Source organism: Physeter macrocephalus, chromosome 12 (assembly GCF_002837175.3).
Source record: "Physeter macrocephalus isolate SW-GA chromosome 12, ASM283717v5, whole genome shotgun sequence".
NCBI lineage: Eukaryota > Metazoa > Chordata > Mammalia > Artiodactyla > Physeteridae > Physeter > Physeter macrocephalus.
Genome location: NC_041225.1, coordinates 50,602,551 through 50,622,051, shown reverse-complemented (window position 1 = coordinate 50,622,051; position 19,501 = coordinate 50,602,551). Strand labels below are relative to the sequence as shown.

General features: G+C 40.0%; 1 protein-coding gene across 7 annotated transcripts in view; it reads right to left on the bottom strand.

Moving 5' to 3' along the window:
- TTC27 (tetratricopeptide repeat domain 27) overlaps positions 1 to 19,501 on the bottom strand; it is a 184,497-nt gene that overhangs the window by 48,161 nt on the left and 116,835 nt on the right. For all 7 annotated transcript variants that reach the window (XM_055089104.1, XM_055089105.1, XM_024118808.3 and 4 more), the window contains exon 13: positions 8,752 to 8,979. In XM_055089104.1, coding sequence (XP_054945079.1) covers positions 8,752 to 8,979 — 228 coding nt within the window. The remainder of the gene's footprint in view (positions 1 to 8,751; positions 8,980 to 19,501) is intronic.

Sequence of the window (19,501 nt, the reverse complement as noted above, 5' to 3'; positions counted from 1 at the left end):
TGTTTGTAGATTTTTTGATGATGGCCATTCTGACCGGTGTGAGGTGATATCTCATTGTAGTTTTGATTTGCATTTCTCTAATGATTAGTGATGTTGAGCATTCTCTTTCATGTGTTTGTAGTCAATCTGTTTATCTTCTTTGGAGAAATGTCTACGTAGGTCTTCTGCCCATTTTTTGATTGGGTTGTTTTCTTGAAATTGAGGCTGCATGAGCTGCTTGTAAATTTTGGAGATTAATCCTTTGTCAGTTGCTTCATTTGCAAATATTTTCTCCCATTCTGAGGGTTCTCTTTTCGTCTTGTTTATGGTTTCCTTTGCTGTGCAAAAGCTTTTAAGTTTCATTAGGTCCAATTTGTTTGTTTTTATTTCCATTTCTCTAGGAGGTGGGTCAAAAAGGATCTTGCTGTGATTTATGTTATAGAGTGTTCTGCCTGCTTATTGAGGAGGCTGTCTTTTCTCCATTGTATATTCTTGCCTCCTTTATCAAAAACAAGGTGACCATATGTGCGTGGGTTTAACTCTGGGCTTTCTATCCTGTTCCATTGATATATACTTCTGTTTTTGCGCCAGTACCATACTGTCATGATTACCGTACCTTTGTAGTATAGTCTGAAGTCCGGGAGCCTGATTCCTCCAGCTCTGTTTTTCTATCTCAAGATTGCTTTGGCTATTCAGGGTCTTTTGTGTTTCCATATAAATTGTGAAATTTTTTGTTCTAGTTCTGTGAAAAAAGCCAGTGGTAGTTTGATAGGGGTTGCATTGAATCTGTAGATTGCTTTGGGTAGTATAGTCATTTTCACAATGTTGATTCTTCCAATCCAAGAACATGGTATATCTCTCCATCTATTTGTACCATCTTTATTTCATTCATCAGTGTCTTATAGTTTTCTGCATACAGGTCTTTTGTCTCCTTAGGCAGGTTTATTCCTAGGTATTTTATTGTTTTTGTTGCAATGGTAAATGGGAGTGCTTCCTTAATTTCACTTTCAGATTTTTCATCATTAGTGTATAGGAATGCAAGAGACTTCTGTGCATTAATTTTGCATCCTGCTACTTTACCAAATTCATTGATTAGCTCTAGTAGTTTTCTGGTAGCATCTTTAGGATTCTCTATGTATAGTATCATGTCATCGGCAAACAGTGACAGCTTTACTTCTTCTTTTCCAATTTGGATGCCTTTTATTTCTTTTTCTTCTCTGATTGCTGTGGCTAAAACTTCCAACACTAGGTTGAATAACAGTGGTGAGACTGGGCAACCTTGTCCTGTTCCTGATCTTAGTAAAAATGGTTTCAGTTTTTCACCATTGAGAACGATGTTGGATGTGGGTTTGTCCTATATAGCCTTTATTATGTTGAGGTAAGTTCCCTCTATGCCTACTTTCTGGAGGGTTTTTAATCATAAATGGGTGTTGAATTTTGTCGAAAGCTTTTTCTGCATCTATTGAGATGATCATATGGTTTTTATTCTTCAATTTGTTAATACGGTGTATCACATTGATTGATTTGCGTATATTGAAGAATCCTTGCATTCCTGGGATAAACCCCACTTGATTATGGTGAATGATCCTTTTAATGTGCTGTTGGATTCTGTTTGCTAGTATTTTGTTGAGGATTTTTGCATCTATATTCATCAGTGATATTGGCCTGCGGTTTTCTTTCTTTGTGACATCTTTGTCTGGTTTTGTTATCAAGGTGATGGTGGCCTCATAGAATGAGTTTGGGAGTGTTCCCCCCTGTGCTATATTTTGGAAGAGTTTGAGAAGGATAGGTGTTAGCTCTTCTCTAAATGTTTGATAGAATTCGCCTGTGAAGCCATCTGGTCCTGGGCTTTTGTTTGTTGGAAGAGTTTTAATCACAGTCTCAATTTCAGTGCTTTTGATTGGTCTGCTTATGTTTTCTATTTCTTCCTGATTCAGTCTTGGAAGGTTGTGCTTTTCTAAGAATTTGTCCATTTCTTCCAGGTTGTCCATTTTATTGGCATATAGTTGTTTGTAGTAATCTCTCATGATCCTTTGTATTTCTGCAGTGTCAGTTGTTACGTCTCCGTTTTCATTTCTAATTCTGTTCATTTGTGTCTTCTCCCTTTTCTTCGTGATGATTCTGGCTAATGGTTTATCAATTTTGTTTATCTTCTCAAAGAACCAACCAGCTTTTAGTTTTATTGATCTTTGTTATTGTTTCCTTCATTTCTTTTTCATTTATTAGCTTAGGTTGTTTATTTGAGATGTTTCTTGTTTGTTGAGGTAGGCTTGCATTGCTATAAACTTCCCGCTTAGAACTGCTTTTGCTGCATCCCATAGGTTTTGGGTCATTATGTTTTCATTGTCATTTGTTTCTAGGTGTTTTCTGATTTCCTCTTGGATTTCTTCAGTGATCTCTTGGTTATTTAGTAGTGTATTGTTTAGCCTCCATGTGTTTGTGTGTTTTACAGATTTTTTCCTGTAATTGATATCTAGTCTCATAGCGTTGTCCTCGGAAAAGATACTTGATATGATTTCAATTTTCTTAAATTTACCAAGGCTTGATTTGTGACCCAAGATATGATCTACCCTGGAGAATGTTCTATGAGCACTTGAGAAGAACATGTATTCTGTTGTTTTTGGATGGAATGTCCTATAAATATCAATGAAGTCCATCTTGTTTAATGTATCACTTAAACCTTGGGTTTCCTTATTTATTTTCATTTTGGATGATCTGTCCATTGGTGAAAATGGGGTTTTAAAGTCCCCTAGTGTAACTGTGTTACTGTTGATTTCCCCTTTTATGGCTGTTAGCATTTGCTTATGTATTGAGGTGCTCCTATGTTGGGTGCATCAATATTTACAATTGTTATATCTTCTTCTTGGATTGATCCCTTGATCATTATGTAGTGTCCTTCTTTGTCTCTTGTAATAGTCTTTGTTTTAAAGTCTGTTTTGTCTGATATGAGAATTGCTACTCCAGCTTTCTTTTGATTTCCATTTGCATGGAATATCTTTTTCCATCCCCTCACTTTCAGTCTGTATGTGTCCCTAGTTCTGACGTGGGTCTCTTGTAGACCGCATATATATGGGTCTTGTTTTTGTATCCATTCAGCAGGTCTATGTCTTTTGGTTGGAGCATTTAATCCTTTTACATTTAAGGTAATTATCGATATGTATGTTCCTATTACCACCCACTTCAGCTTCTAACAGCCCACAATCCCCAGAAGTCTATGGTTGATTTTGAATTTTAGTAGTTTCAAAAGTTACTTGGGAAAATGAAACAGGTAGGGGTAAATGAATGGAAGCTAACAATCTCAACACAAATGCAAACGGTACACACGTCTATTGGTTCTCTAACAAATGTACCATAGGCAAATGCATTTAGTTTTGTAGACCATCCCTGATATAAAACCAAACATTCCTATTTTTATAACAATTTGATTTCAGGAAGTCTTTACAATGCACAAAAGCCATTCAAATATCTCTCTCATTTGCCTGAGTTTTCTTATTAAACCTAATTGTTTGGATATGTCAGAAAAGCAGGGATAGAATTTTTTAAATTCTGTTTTTCTATTTTCCTTTCATTCCAGGACTTAGAGGAGACAATAGCATGTAGGAGCTCTCCTTCTTCAGAGACAATTCAAACTTGCATTAAGAGTTATAGTAAGTCTATAGCGTTCAAGTTTGCATCTTGTAGTAGTTCTGTACAACTGTAGCATCATACGCCTGCATATTCTGGCATGGCTTACAGGCTGCCTGAATTCGATCCATATGACAAACTGCAAAATATCCTCACATAATATCTGTTTGCTCTGTGACGCTGCTTGGAGCAATTGTCACTTCTTTGTCTTGCTAAGTAATTAATTTGAAATCATATAATGAGACCATTGGGCCCTGTCAAGTCCACTCTTGCGAATTCCCTTATTCCACCCCTTCTTTCCTATTGCCCCTCCCCCACAGACAACTGTCCTGCTAGACCACTGGTATAGTTCCTAAGCCTACCTACATCTAGTGTCTCCCATGGCCACAGAGTTGCCAAAACAATACTCTTTTTTTTTTTTTTTTTTTTTTTTTTTGGTGGTATGCCGGCCTCCCTCTGCCGTGGCCTCTCCCGTTGCGGAGCACAGGCTCCGGACGCGCAGGCCCAGCGGCCACGGCTCACGGGCCCAGCCGCTCCGCGGCATGTGGGATCCTCCCAGACCGGGGCGCGAACCCGGTTCCCCCGCATCAGCAGGCGGACGCGCAACCACTGCGCCACCAGGGAAGCCCCAAAACAATACTCTTAACACCTCCATGCACACCACATTCCTTCAATTCAACAAAGCCAAACACAAATCAACCTTTTAATAGCTCCCTACCTGCCAAATACAAAAACCAAAGGCCTCACCTTCAAGACCTTCCACAATATGGCTCCAGTCTAGCTTTCCCACTGGGACTGCCCTATTCCCTCTCACTCTAAAAAACTAGCCTATTCACTAACACTCTGTGTACACACACACACACACACACACACACACACACACACACACGCACGCATCCCCCTTCTCTTTGTGTTTCCAGGGCTGGGCTCATACTGTTCACCTGCCTGGAATGTCCTCACCACTGCCTTTCCATTGGCCTATTCAAGTATTATGTGTCCTTCAAAGCCCAATTCACAGGCTTCCCTGCCCTCCCACTCTAAAAAACTACCCTATTCACTAACACTCTGTGTGTACACACACACACACACACACACACACACACACACACACACACACGCACGCATCCCCCTTCTCTTTGTGTTTCCAGGGCTGGGCTCATACTGTTCACCTGCCTGGAATGTCCTCACCACTGCCTTTCCATTGGCCTATTCAAGTATTATGTGTCCTTCAAAGCCCAATTCACAGGCTTCCCTGGTGGCGCAGTGGTTGAGAGTCCGCCTGCCGATGCAGGGGACACAGGTTTGTGTCCCGGTCCGGGAGGATCCTACATGCCACGGAGCGGCTGGGCCCGTGAACCATGGCTGCTGAGCCTGCGCGTCCGGAGCCTGTGCTCCACAACGGGAGAGGCCACAACAGTGAGAGGCCCGCGTACCGCAAAAACAAAACAAAACAAAACAAAACTTGTGTCTTTAAAAATTACTCTCTGGGTTTTTCTTTGAGGCCTCATACTGTTGGCTAGCTTTGTCTATGTCCATTTCACTAGACTGTAGCAGAGGGTACAAACCAGGCCATCTGGTGATCTGCTGCTACTGCTTCCTCCTCTGGTTCCGTGCCATGTGTACAGCAGACAATTAATATGTATTTGATTGAATAACTGGTTGAAGATATTATTTGTTCACTCATTCAACAATTATTTATTAAAGACCCAATATGTGCTAGGCACTGTTACAAGCACTAGGAAAATGTAAATGAACCACACAGATAAAAATTTCTACCTTCATAGAACTTACATTGTAGTGGAGGAGAAAAAGATTTTTTTTTTTTTTGTGGTACACAGGCCTCTCACTGCTGTGGCCTCTCCCGTTGCAAAGCACAGGCTCCGGACACGCAGGCCCAGCGGCCACGGCTCACGGGCCCAGCCGCTCCGCGGCATGTGGGATCTTCCCGGACCGGGGCACTAACCCGTGTCCCCTGCATCAGCAGGCGGACTCTCAACCACTGCACCACCAGGGAAGCCCAAGACTTTTTTTTTTTAAGTAAGCTATATATAATATTAGAAGGTGCTAAGTACTATGGAGAAAAATAAAGTAGGGAAGGAAAATAAGGAACGTAAGGTAAGGGTGGAAAGTGGGGGTGTGATTTTAAATAGAATGATTATGGAAGGCCTCTCTGAGAAAGTGACATTTGATCCCAGAAGTGAATGAGGTCATGGAGCAAGGTATGCAGATATCTGTCCAGAAGAAGAACATTCCAGGCAGAGGAACAGCAAGTCATGAAACCCAGAGGCAGAAATGTGCCCATAATGTTTAGGAAAGAACAAAGAGGCTAATGTGGGGTGAGTGAGGGGGAGAATGGGAGGAAGAAGGTAAAGAAGCAACAGGGGCTAGGCTTGGAAAAGCCTTGAGAGCCAGTCAGAGACCTGGTTATTATCACAGGTGATGGAGCAGAGGAATGACACATATGACTTGCATTTGAAAGGATCAACTTGGATGTTCATTGAGTACAGGCAGATTGTAACAAGACAGAGGCAGGAAGACCAGTAAGGAGGTAACATATTAACTAGGTGAGAGGTGATGGGTATTTCACCAGAATGGTGGCAGGTAGCAAGCAGTTGTCCAATTCCGGATATACTTCAAAGGCAGATCTCCTAGGATTTGCTGATAGATTAGATGTGGGATATGAGGGAAACAGAAATCAAGGATGACTCCAAGACCAAACAGGCTGCCACTTACAGGGATGCGGATGATCTTGGGGGCAAAAGCTTTTAGGAGGGGGAGAACAGTATTTCGGATATTAGAAATGTTAAGTCAGAGTAATGAATGGGGAGACTGAGAAAGCAGTGAGATACAGAAGTCTACAATTGAGGGGAGAAGACAGGACTGAAAATAAACTTTTAGGAGTTGTCAGCATACAGATGGTATTTAAGCTATGGGACTAGATTAAATCAAGGCAGTGAGCGTAGACAGAGATATACAGCCCAACGACTAAGCCCCAGGAACCAGCAAAGAAGACTGAGAAGGAGTAGCCAGTGAGGCAGGAGGACAATGTTAAGGCTGGACATTAAGAAGAGACTGTGTGCTTGAGAAAACAATTCATGTGCGTGATTTAACTTAGACAGTGGAGGCTAAGGGAGGGAATTTATTTTCCCTACTCCTTATGGCAGCTGTGGTTGGGTAAACTTTAAACAGATAAGCAAGGATATGATACAGTTTTCCATAAAAGTAAAATTTTAGTAACACAATACTGAGTTCTATTTTCTACCGAAAAAAAAGTGTCCAGTGATAATCAAGTTAGTGCAGGGTTTCTCAACCTTGGCACTACTGACATTTTAGCCGGGATAATTCTTTATTGTGGAGGGCTGTGCTGAGCATTATGGGATGCTTGGCAGCATCCCTGGTCTCTACCCACTAGATGTCAGTAGTGCATCCCTTCACCTCCCCACCATTGCCAAAGGACCCGGAGACAAAATCGTCCCCAGCTGAGAACTCTGAGATAGAGAGAAAGTTGTCAACAAAAACCAACTCTATGTTAAGCATTCTTGCTGCGAAATGCAACTGTCAGTTTCTGCTGATATTCTGTACTCCCACCTGTCCTACTCTCTTCTCCAGGCTTCTCACCAGCCCACAGATGAGAAAGATTCTCATTGTATTCACTACGCAGAGCAAGGAAAGTAAGCAATTAGCTCAACCTGTCATAAAAAAAAAATGTGTTCTGATTTTTTTTCAATGTAAAAGATATGCCCCAAGTCTACCCAGTTCAAAAGTGAACATTTCTGCACACCCTCATTCACTGCAGCACTACTTACAACAGACAAGAGGTAGGAGCAACCCACTGTCCATGGACAGATGAATGGATAAAATAACTGGTATGTACATACAGTGAAATATCATTCAGTCTTGAAAGAAAATTCTGACACATGATACAACATGGATGAACCTTGAGGGCATTATGCTAAGTGAAATACGCCAGTCACAAAAGGACAAATCTTGTATGATCCCACTCATATGAGGTACTTAGAGTAGCCAAATTCATAGAGACAGAAAGTAGAGTGGTTTTTAGGGACTAGAGTCGTGGGGGGAGAACCGGGAGCTAGTGTTTACTAGGTGCAGAGTTTCAGTTCTGCAGGATGAGAAGAGTTACAGGGATGGGTGGTGGCAATGGCTACACAACAAAGTGAATGTACTTCACACTACTGAACTGTACACTTAGAAATGGTTAACTTTTCTGTTAAATGGTAAATTTTATGTTACAGGCTTTTTATCACAATTAAAAAAAGAACAGATTGCTGGCTCTGGAGTGAGACTGTCTGGGTTCAAATACTGGCAAAGTGCCCAAAGAGGTACCTGGCTCATAGTAAGTACTCAGTAAATATTAGTGGCTGATATTAAATTAGTATTATAACTAAAATTCTATCAAGTCGGTGTGCATGTTTGTCAGGAGCATGGCTGACAGGTATGTGTGACTTTGGTGATTGGGAAAGCAGTCAGAAGGAAAGTTTGGTTAAAAAAAATAACCATTTCTAGGAATAAAACCATTTAACTAACTGAGTATCAGTAAATACAAAATAGGTTGATCTCTTTCCCCTCAAAATTAGGTCTTCTCCTATGGGTTTATTTTGCACTTACTTATTTTAAAGATCCAGGTTCCTTTTGCATTTTTTCAAATCTTAAAAATTTTTTTAAACATTTAGAAATGCTTCTGTGCATGTAAATACATTTTTTTCCTAAAATGATCAACTACCCATTCTATATGTTACCCTTTTTATATAAAGGTTTTTCTTTCATTATTGACATCAACCATTACTTGCAGAGTCCTTCACTGCCTGCAATTATGACTCTCATTCACTTCCTTCCTAGTATATCTACTCAAAATGGAGCCTAACTTTAATAGCTGTATTTGTGTTAAGGACAGGTTAACAGAGAGAAATAACAAAAAGAAACAGAAAAGTGAATAAAAGAAGCACAAAAGAAAGCGAGTAAGAGAAAAGCAACCTGTCCACTCTTAGTGACAAGCAAGAAGTATTCTAAAGGCTAGGTTCTTAGCTCACAGATGAGCTCCCCAGTCTTTATGAAAGAAAATGGGTATTCATTCAGTAAGTCAAAATCAAAGAAAGGCAAGAGCAGATGAGGCTTTATGAACTGTCCAACCTGCATGGGATTAATCTTCACCGAGCGTTCGAAGCACTCCACGCATTCTTTAAACTCTTTGCTTCGCAGATGCAGGAGGCCTTTGGAGCGCTGGGCGCGAGCGCTGCGGTGCTGAGACAACTCCCAGGCCTGGTCGTAGTAAGAGTGCTCTCGAAGGACATCTCCAAGCAAGCAGTATAGACTTGGTGTTTCTTTTTTCTCCAGCTCTTGCCTGAGGATTTCTTCTGCCTAGAAATAACAACAGAAATAACTAAATTGCTGAATAGTGACAAATGCCTATTTTTGGGCACATATACAATCTTTTATGTCACATGATCCAAAATTTTATTTTCAAAGTTTGAGATGACCTGCTTACTTCATGCATCTAGGACACAGGCTGAAAAAGAGAGGAACAGTAGAAGATAAACATGGTACAAGTAACAGAGGAACAAGAAGTAAGAGGTGAACACGCTTCGCTGGCCTCTGGAATCCTCAAGGAAAGGCACCAAGGAGAGGCTGACCTCATGATATTGGGGGGGATTCATTTAGCTCCCCTTTTCCCTGCTCCCTGTTCCAGTTGTCACCACTGTGACCGTTAGAGCAGAGCCTTCAATTCACCTCCACCCAATAGCAATGAAAAGTATGTTTTCCCTTTTTAAAAATGGTATGCTTCAGGAGCCTGGGATCGCTGAAAAATTTATAAAAGAAGGGAGAGGGTACAATTTAATAGGCACTGCTAAACACCTACCTCTGAACCGAACTACATCACACCTCACAGATAAAACCTGCCGGAATTCCCTGGTGGTCCGGTAGTTAGGACTCCGCGCTTCCACGGCAGAGGGCACGGTTCGATCCCCAGTTGGGGAACTAGGATCCTGCATGCCGTGCAGCGTGGCCAAAAAAACAAACAAAAACAAAAAACAAAAAAAAACCTTGCCAACATGAGACCTATCTGCTTCCAGACAGTTCATTCACTATAGAAATTAAAGACCATCCTCAGTACATGGCTTGGGTATTATTCTCATGTGTCCACAATTCGGATTCACCTTGTCACCCAAGCTAACTCTGTACTTGTGACATATACTACCCAACTTCCCCCACCCATGCTGTTACCCACCCCCACCCCCATTTCTGATTAATTTCAACAGAGGGCAAGAAGCATGGTAGCAGCTCTACTTTCCATCCTCACACACAAATACTTCCACATAAACAGCAGTGGGGTCACCAAATATGCCAAGACAGCCTTGGCCAAAGTGGATGTAGATATCCAGGAAGCCATCCTTTGGTAGCCAAAATGGTAGTTTAGACCCCCTAACTTGCGTGGCTGGCAATCTTAAAGTCTGTATATATTATTTTCTTTAGGTTCAACATATCTATAATTTAAGTCTTAAGCAGTCTAATTTTTGTGAAATCTTTTAAGACGGCTGTACTTCTAAAAGTGTCTTTGGATGCCGCCGCCTCTTTTGCATTTCTGATACAGTATGGGTTATGTAGGTCTTTTAGGCTAGTCTGAAAATGAAACCAGAATTTATAAAACAGGTTCTAAGAGAAAACAATTCCAAGTCCTAAACGGCCAAAATAAACACGAAGTTTTCAAATATAATCCATGTAATTCCTTTATTCACAGATAATACAGCAGTTATTAATGTATCTAACTATAATTCCTTATTTGATATATTGATTTTTCAGTAGGTACATTTCAATATACTTTGTATTCAATATATTTATTTTTATGTATATACGTGTATGTATTCAACCAAATTGTGTATAACAGATTGTAGCCACAGCGGGATTTTTGCTGAAATGACCTTACAGTGTAGTTGAGGCATTTCTCTTGACAGCATGGCACTGAAACTTGATACCCACACTCTCCCACTTCTGCTTTAAACTGTTACAGTGGATTCTGTGGTCTGCAATTAAACAATGACCATTACAGTAACTGGGTACAGAAGTGACTGCTGTCAATACACTCCTGAAAAAAGTGAAACTTTAGTTTTTTAAGGAACCTCCATACTGTTCTCCATAGTGGCTGTATCAATTTACATTCCCACCAACAGTGCAAGAGGGTTCCCTTTTCTCCACACCCTCTCCAGCATTTACTGTTTGTAGATTTTTTGATGATGGACATTCTGAGCGGTGTGAGATGATATCTCATTGTAGTTTTGATTTGCATTTCTCTAATGATTAGTGATGTTGAGCATCCTTTCATGTGTTTGTTGGCAATCTGTATATCTTCTTTGGAGAAATGTCTGTTTAGGTCTTCTGCCCATTTTTGGATTGGGTTTGTTTTTTTGAGCTGCATGAGTTGCTTGCATATTTTGCAGATTAATCCTTTGTCAGTTGCTTCATTTGCAAATATTTTCTCCCATTCTGAGGGCTGTCTTTTCGTCTTGTTTATGGTTTCCTAGCCATAAAAAGAAACGAAATTGAGTTATCTGTAGTGAGGTGGATGGACCTAGAGTCTGTCATACAGAGTGAAGTAAGTCAGAAAGAGAAAAACAAATACCATATGCTAACACATATATATGGAATCTAAAAAAAAAATGGTCATGAAGAACCTAGGGGAAGGACAGGAATAAAGATGCAGACGTACTAGAGAATGGACTTGAGGACACGGGGAGGGAGGGGGAAGGGTAATAAGCTGGGACAAAGTGAGAGAGCGGCATGGACATATGTACATTACCAAACGTAAAATAGAGAGCTGGGGGAAGCAGCCGCATAGCACAGGGTATCAGTTCAGTGCTTTGTGACCACCTAGAGGGGTGGGATAGGGAGGGCGGGAGGGAGGGAGACGCAAGAGGGAAGCGATATGGGGACATATATATATGTATAACTGATTCACCTTGTTATAAAGCAGAAACTAACACACCACTGTAAAGCAATTATACTCCAATAAAGATGTTAAAAAAAAAAAAAAGAAAAGTGAAACCTTGTGATTGGTTATCTGACCTGGTTGGAGTTGAAGACAATGAGGACCCAGTGACCACGACAGGGCTTAACGTCAGTAGTCCAGGACATCCAGTGATGAAAGGATTACTTAAATTATCACCTGCGGTAACTTAGAATGAAGCACCGATCTAATGCAAGGCTTTTACAGTTTGAGTGACGGGACATTGTGAGAGAGAGCAAGACTGTGAGGTAGGTCAGCTGCTCCGAAGTTCACCGGACAGCTCAAAAAGAGAAAATGACACTCAGTGTTTTAAATCCTCAAGGCCAGAGAACCAGGGAATTTCTATAATTTCCTAAAAGAATTTGTTTTCCTTGTAGCTGCCAAGCTGGTACAGGCAAAAATCAGATGCAGGCATTGCTCTTGCGGGATTGCTGAATTACAATATAGGATGAATTCAGTTTCACTAGTTCTATGTGAAAGTTAGGGCATTTGATTGGGTTAATCAAATATGCTTTACTCATTCATTTTATTTCCTCTATTGCCTCTTAGCTACACATCATTTTATTAAATTTTCATGATTGCTCTAGGGCTACTCATGTGCATCTTCAATTGATCTAAGTTCATTTAGAGTTAATATTGTATCACCTCACCTTTCTCAAGTCACAAGTGGCCTTCCTAAATTTCTGTTCCACAGAAACAATGAGAGATAAATAAACAACTGCTATTGTTTTAAGCCACTATGTTTTGATGTGGTTTCTTATATACCAATAATAACTGCAACAGTTGTTTAAAGCGAGAGGGTTACTCTAGTGCCACTTACTTCATCATGGCCAGGAGAAGAGGGCACTGATCATAAAAGAGCAAGACCCAAGAATTTAAATGGAGACATTTGGGATGATTCAGATAACAGAAAACCCCCAGATTCTATGGAGTTTCCTCCAAGCCAGCAGAGGCAACCCTCCCCTATCTGATAAGCCTAGTGCTACCTTGCTTAAGGACAGTGTAACAACTACACCTCAAGCTTGCAAGAGAATGCCAATTCTCTCCTATTACCTAACCCCTCCCACCCCTCATTGCCTCCAGACATGTAAATGGGTTATACACAAAAAGAACTGCAAGATTTTGTTACTTTCTAGAGAGAAAACCTTGGGACCGTGTGGAAAAAGATTCTAAGGGAGCTAGACCATAAACAAAGAGGATCATAATTTTAAATCAGCTCAACGTAGATACTCATCAGAAAATTTTGATTCACAGTTCTAACTCAAGCAGCTGGGGATGGTTCCAAACTATTTGCTCAACTGCTTGACTAAAACCTAGACTCAAACATGGCCAAAACTAAGGCTGAGATGCCAAAAATTCCTTGGTGTAATATGGAAGGAAGAATCCAACAACTTAGAAGAAAAGGCTGTTGTTAATTTATCATTTGCAACCTGTTACCCACCCTACCTGTGTCCCCCATTAAGGCCAAGGGGATACTCCTTTCACCTTGACTTTGAGAAATACATTGTACCCGGGAGTATCAGCATTTTGAAAAGTGCTAGAGTAGATATCCTATGTAAGCTGGGGGTAAAGCCGAGAGGTCCTTCTGTTAAATGAGCTTCCTGATTTCAATGGGGATGATCAGAAGCCAAGGTAGTAGAGACTTGCTGATAGCCCCTGGAAGCAAGATGAACATTAATTCTTTGTAACAGGCACAGCCAGAGTGATAAGTAGAATGGTGTGACTAGCATGGATCATAGGTGATGGCCAACTGATCATAAAGATTCTTAACCAAATTAGATAAACAGCCAACTAAGTACAACTTGATCTATGTAAGATTTTTTTTTTTTTTAAATTTAGATTTGGAGACTAGACGTCTGACCTGAATCACCATGCTGAAACACTGTCTCTCACCTAATTCCTATCCCTGAGTCATTTCACAGACTCAGAGCCTCTTATAAGCAAACAAATAAATAAGCAAGCAACTCAATACTGGTGAGAAAGGACCCTGTGATAACGTAACAAGTATATACCACAATTCTTTTTCCCTAAATAAGTAATTATAACCATTTACCAGGTAATTGTATCCTGAGGAAAAAGAAATGGTGGGATAGGGAGGGCGGGAGGGAGGGAGACGCAAGAGGGAAGCGATATGGGGACATATATATATGTATAACTGATTCACCTTGTTATAAAGCAGAAACTAACACACCACTGTAAAGCAATTATACTCCAATAAAGATGTTAAAAAAAAAAAAAGAAAAGTGAAACCTTGTGATTGGTTATCTGACCTGGTTGGAGTTGAAGACAATGAGGACCCAGTGACCACGACAGGGCTTAACGTCAGTAGTCCAGGACATCCAGTGATGAAAGGATTACTTAAATTATCACCTGCGGTAACTTAGAATGAAGCACCGATCTAATGCAAGGCTTTTACAGTTTGAGTGACGGGACATTGTGAGAGAGAGCAAGACTGTGAGGTAGGTCAGCTGCTCCGAAGTTCACCGGACAGCTCAAAAAGAGAAAATGACACTCAGTGTTTTAAATCCTCAAGGCCAGAGAACCAGGGAATTTCTATAATTTCCTAAAAGAATTTGTTTTCCTTGTAGCTGCCAAGCTGGTACAGGCAAAAATCAGATGCAGGCATTGCTCTTGCGGGATTGCTGAATTACAATATAGGATGAATTCAGTTTCACTAGTTCTATGTGAAAGTTAGGGCATTTGATTGGGTTAATCAAATATGCTTTACTCATTCATTTTATTTCCTCTATTGCCTCTTAGCTACACATCATTTTATTAAATTTTCATGATTGCTCTAGGGCTACTCATGTGCATCTTCAATTGATCTAAGTTCATTTAGAGTTAATATTGTATCACCTCACCTTTCTCAAGTCACAAGTGGCCTTCCTAAATTTCTGTTCCACAGAAACAATGAGAGATAAATAAACAACTGCTATTGTTTTAAGCCACTATGTTTTGATGTGGTTTCTTATATACCAATAATAACTGCAACAGTTGTTTAAAGCGAGAGGGTTACTCTAGTGCCACTTACTTCATCATGGCCAGGAGAAGAGGGCACTGATCATAAAAGAGCAAGACCCAAGAATTTAAATGGAGACATTTGGGATGATTCAGATAACAGAAAACCCCCAGATTCTATGGAGTTTCCTCCAAGCCAGCAGAGGCAACCCTCCCCTATCTGATAAGCCTAGTGCTACCTTGCTTAAGGACAGTGTAACAACTACACCTCAAGCTTGCAAGAGAATGCCAATTCTCTCCTATTACCTAACCCCTCCCACCCCTCATTGCCTCCAGACATGTAAATGGGTTATACACAAAAAGAACTGCAAGATTTTGTTACTTTCTAGAGAGAAAACCTTGGGACCGTGTGGAAAAAGATTCTAAGGGAGCTAGACCATAAACAAAGAGGATCATAATTTTAAATCAGCTCAACGTAGATACTCATCAGAAAATTTTGATTCACAGTTCTAACTCAAGCAGCTGGGGATGGTTCCAAACTATTTGCTCAACTGCTTGACTAAAACCTAGACTCAAACATGGCCAAAACTAAGGCTGAGATGCCAAAAATTCCTTGGTGTAATATGGAAGGAAGAATCCAACAACTTAGAAGAAAAGGCTGTTGTTAATTTATCATTTGCAACCTGTTACCCACCCTACCTGTGTCCCCCATTAAGGCCAAGGGGATACTCCTTTCACCTTGACTTTGAGAAATACATTGTACCCGGGAGTATCAGCATTTTGAAAAGTGCTAGAGTAGATATCCTATGTAAGCTGGGGGTAAAGCCGAGAGGTCCTTCTGTTAAATGAGCTTCCTGATTTCAATGGGGATGATCAGAAGCCAAGGTAGTAGAGACTTGCTGATAGCCCCTGGAAGCAAGATGAACATTAATTCTTTGTAACAGGCACAGCCAGAGTGATAAGTAGAATGGTGTGACTAGCATGGATCATAGGTGATGGCCAACTGATCATAAAGATTCTTAACCAAATTAGATAAACAGCCAACTAAGTACAACTTGATCTATGTAAGATTTTTTTTTTTAAAAATTTAGATTTGGAGACTAGACGTCTGACCTGAATCACCATGCTGAAACACTGTCTCTCACCTAATTCCTATCCCTGAGTCATTTCACAGACTCAGAGCCTCTTATAAGCAAACAAATAAATAAGCAAGCAACTCAATACTGGTGAGAAAGGACCCTGTGATAACGTAACAAGTATATACCACAATTCTTTTTCCCTAAATAAGTAATTATAACCATTTACCAGGTAATTGTATCCTGAGGAAAAAGAAATACCTCCTTTTTTCAGGGTTGATTAGCTCGTAGTTACTGCTAATCCCCGGGGACCCAGAATATCACCATGTTGAGTCAGTGGGTTTATGGGAGATACTAAGTCTACCACGGGATGGACTAAGTCCCGAACCCACCCAGTGGTTACTTCCCTAGTTGAATACAGAGGTGAATTACATACATCCAGCAACAAGCAGAGTCCACAGTGAGTGCTACTTCGGAATAAAGGGCCAAGTGAAAGCCTCTGAAGCTGCTTCTCCTCATTAAAAGAGAAAACCCAAAGCAACACTGCATATCTAGGTAAACCACAGACATGCGTGCCACTATCAAAAACTTGAGAGACACTGCAAAGTGTGTGTGTTTGTACGTGTGTGCATGGGCCGTTTAACCTACCCATTTAAATTGAGAACACAGACAGGTCCTGGAAAATGTCATAGATTCTTATAAACTTAATGTAATGGTGCTCTAATTATAGCTACTGTTCCAGACATGATCTCTTTACTGTAGCAAATACTCACAGCCCCTGACATATGCTAAGCAGGTACTGAAACAGCAAATACATTTTTGTCTACCCAATAACCAGGCAACATCAAATGCAGTGGGCTTTAACTAGCACAGAGAGAAGTAGACTTTCCCTGTCTTTCCTCAGAATTACATAGACTTATGGTATAATTCAGTCTGAAAGGACCTTGATTGTCTCACCATCCCATTAGACCTTACCAGTCTTGATGACATCATGCTAATAAAAGTCAAGAAACTAAAATAAAAAATTATATGCCAATGTCAACCAAAAACCAATTGGAAATTACATACTCTTGTCACTGTAACTTGTTATTAGGAAAATTTTCATTTATAAAAATTCATTTTATACGTTCCTTAGAAGGAACTCATCTATTAAATAAAGCAAGATATGTAGAATAAATGTTTATGTGTTATTTTTGTTATTATTTTTATTTTTGTTCTTATATGCCCTAAGAATGCTTCAATATCTAAACCTCTTTTGAAGAAACTGTAGGTTCCCCCCAAATCAGAAATTCTTCTTTACATATATAACACAATCTATAAAATACTCTGTGTCTGGGAATTCCCTGGTAGTCCAGTGGGTTTGATCCCTGGTCAGGAAACTAAGATCCAAAAAACTGACCAAAAAAAGGAAAAATTAATTAATTAATTGTCTTAAAAAATACAGTACTCTGGGCCTATTAGTAGTTTGTCACTTTCCAAATAAGTAAACTCCCAAGTAAAAGGACTAAACCACTGCATAGTCATATGTACCAGATCATGCTATGTACCTGCTTAAGCTGGGAACTACGTTTCCTAAAATCCCTTTCCCTTCTGATTTCGTGTTAGAGTTGGTGAGAAGGGAAACTTGCTAAGGATTTGAAAGGCAGAAGTAAAGCAACAAACATCCTTTACTCTTGCAAGGTTGTCAGGGTTAAATATGACATCAAACAAGAGGCAGGGATGTCCTGAAGATCCCAGCTTGACCATGCTCTATGTGTCCATCTTGTCTTTCCACTTGCTGGCCCTGCCAACCAATAGCAACCCCGGGCCCACCATAAGACACTTCACTCTGGACCCACAGAGCTTGTAGCTACAGAGATCCAACAGCTTTCCACAGACCTCTCCATAAGTTCCTTCTTCCTCCTCCCATTTGGATGGTTGGAAGTATGTGGCTTCTCAGATTCCCCTGTAAGTTCTGACTGATGCACTTGTGCCAATGCTTCAAGTGGATCGTTAAATGATTCTTTCCCTGATCCTCTTACTCCCTCTTTCACTCCTTCATTTTCCTTCCCACATTTGTGTAATATCGAATTCTTTTAGCGAACCTCTATTCCCCAAAATACTCCAAGTGGCTCTGCTTTCATAAACAAAACCTGAATGATAAAATCGTTTTTTTCATTTTTCCTTTAAAATGCCTTACGTGTCCTTCCATCTGACAGTATTTACAGATTAGTTTTCATTCAGCACATTATTAAATGCATTATCTCACTTAACCTCTTTAATAATTCTGAGAGGTAGATATTAATATGCCCATTTTTAAGACAAAGAAACACAAGTTTAGATTTCTTGATCAACTGGTAAGCCCCAAACCAAAAAATACTAAGTTGTGAAACAGGACCTTGATTTCAGGTTCAATACTTTTCCTATTTTCACATCAGCAAAAATGGTGGTATAAGGACCTCTAAAATTTCCCTGCACCACAAAAGCAACAAAGAAAACTGGAAAAAGTGTTAGAATCAACTTTTTCAGAACTCTGGAAATTAATCAAAGATTTGAAATAACCCAGAGAGTGTTTATTCAAGAAAATGATACAACTCTTGGTAAGAACAGCAAGCTTTGTGTCGTTTTAACATGTACCATTCCTATTCCCTCTTCTCCAGCTCTGCACTAGCCTTGAAAACCAACAGCATATTATCATGGGAAAATTATCAGCCAAGCAGCCACCAGAGGGAACAAAATGGGTTTGGAGCTCCTCTGAAGTTTCATTCCCAGAAAATTGTCTGGTGGTTCCCTGGAAGAGCCCACTTGCAAAGCTGTCTTTATTTAACCTAACTCTGAATTTGTCCAGTGACGACCCTTTGTCAAAAACAATTAGAGACAATTGATTAATTCTGCAGCTGCCTGAGGTAGTAACAGCTGGGGCAAACAATAGGCTATACAAAACACTTGAAGGAAAATAAGGGAATGAGATATACAGAAGGGTTTTGAAAAACTCCACCATATTGGTGGGAATCTAGAAGTCCATGCATGTGTAGGGCTGTGCACATGTTCAGGAAAGACCTGAGAAGGCCCTATGCTCTCGCCTCAGGCTGACCCTGAGGCTTTGCACAAGCAGTTAGTGAATGCTAAGGGAGAGTTGTCAACTGCCTGGCTAAGTGTTGAAAGCATACCCCAACACACACACACCCAGATCCCACCAGCAAAGACTGGGAGACTTCTTAATTTAGGCATTTAAGGAATTTTCTGTCCAATCATTAGCTGACCATTAAGCTAACCAATCTGAGACTACACAAAGAAACAAGAAAGTATGGCCCTTACATGGCAAAAAAAAGTAGAAACCATCCCTGAGGATGTCCATATGATGGACTTAAAAGACACTTAAAATCTGCTATTTTAAATAATGCCTAGTACAAGGACTAAGAAACTCAAAAAGAAAAAAAAGTAAAAGAAATGACAACGGAATTAAAATGGTATACTAGAAGTAGAAAACATCCATTTAGCCAAAAAGAAGGCAGTAATGGGGAAATAAAAAAGACATATAGAAAACAAAATGACCAACATACATCCTACACTATCAGTAATTAAATTAAATGTAAAGGGATTAAATACTCCAATCAAAGGCAAGATTGGCAGAAAGGATTTTAAAATTATGATTCAACTAAATGCTGTCTACAAGGGACACACTTCAGATTCAGATATACAAAAAGAATGAAAATTTTTAAAAAATAAAAAGGAAGATGACACATCGTGGAAACAGTAACCAAAAGAAAGCCTGAGTGGCTATACTAATATAAGACAAAATACACCTTAAGACAAAAATTGTTACTAGAACAAAGAAAGGCATATTTTAATGATAAATATTCACTCC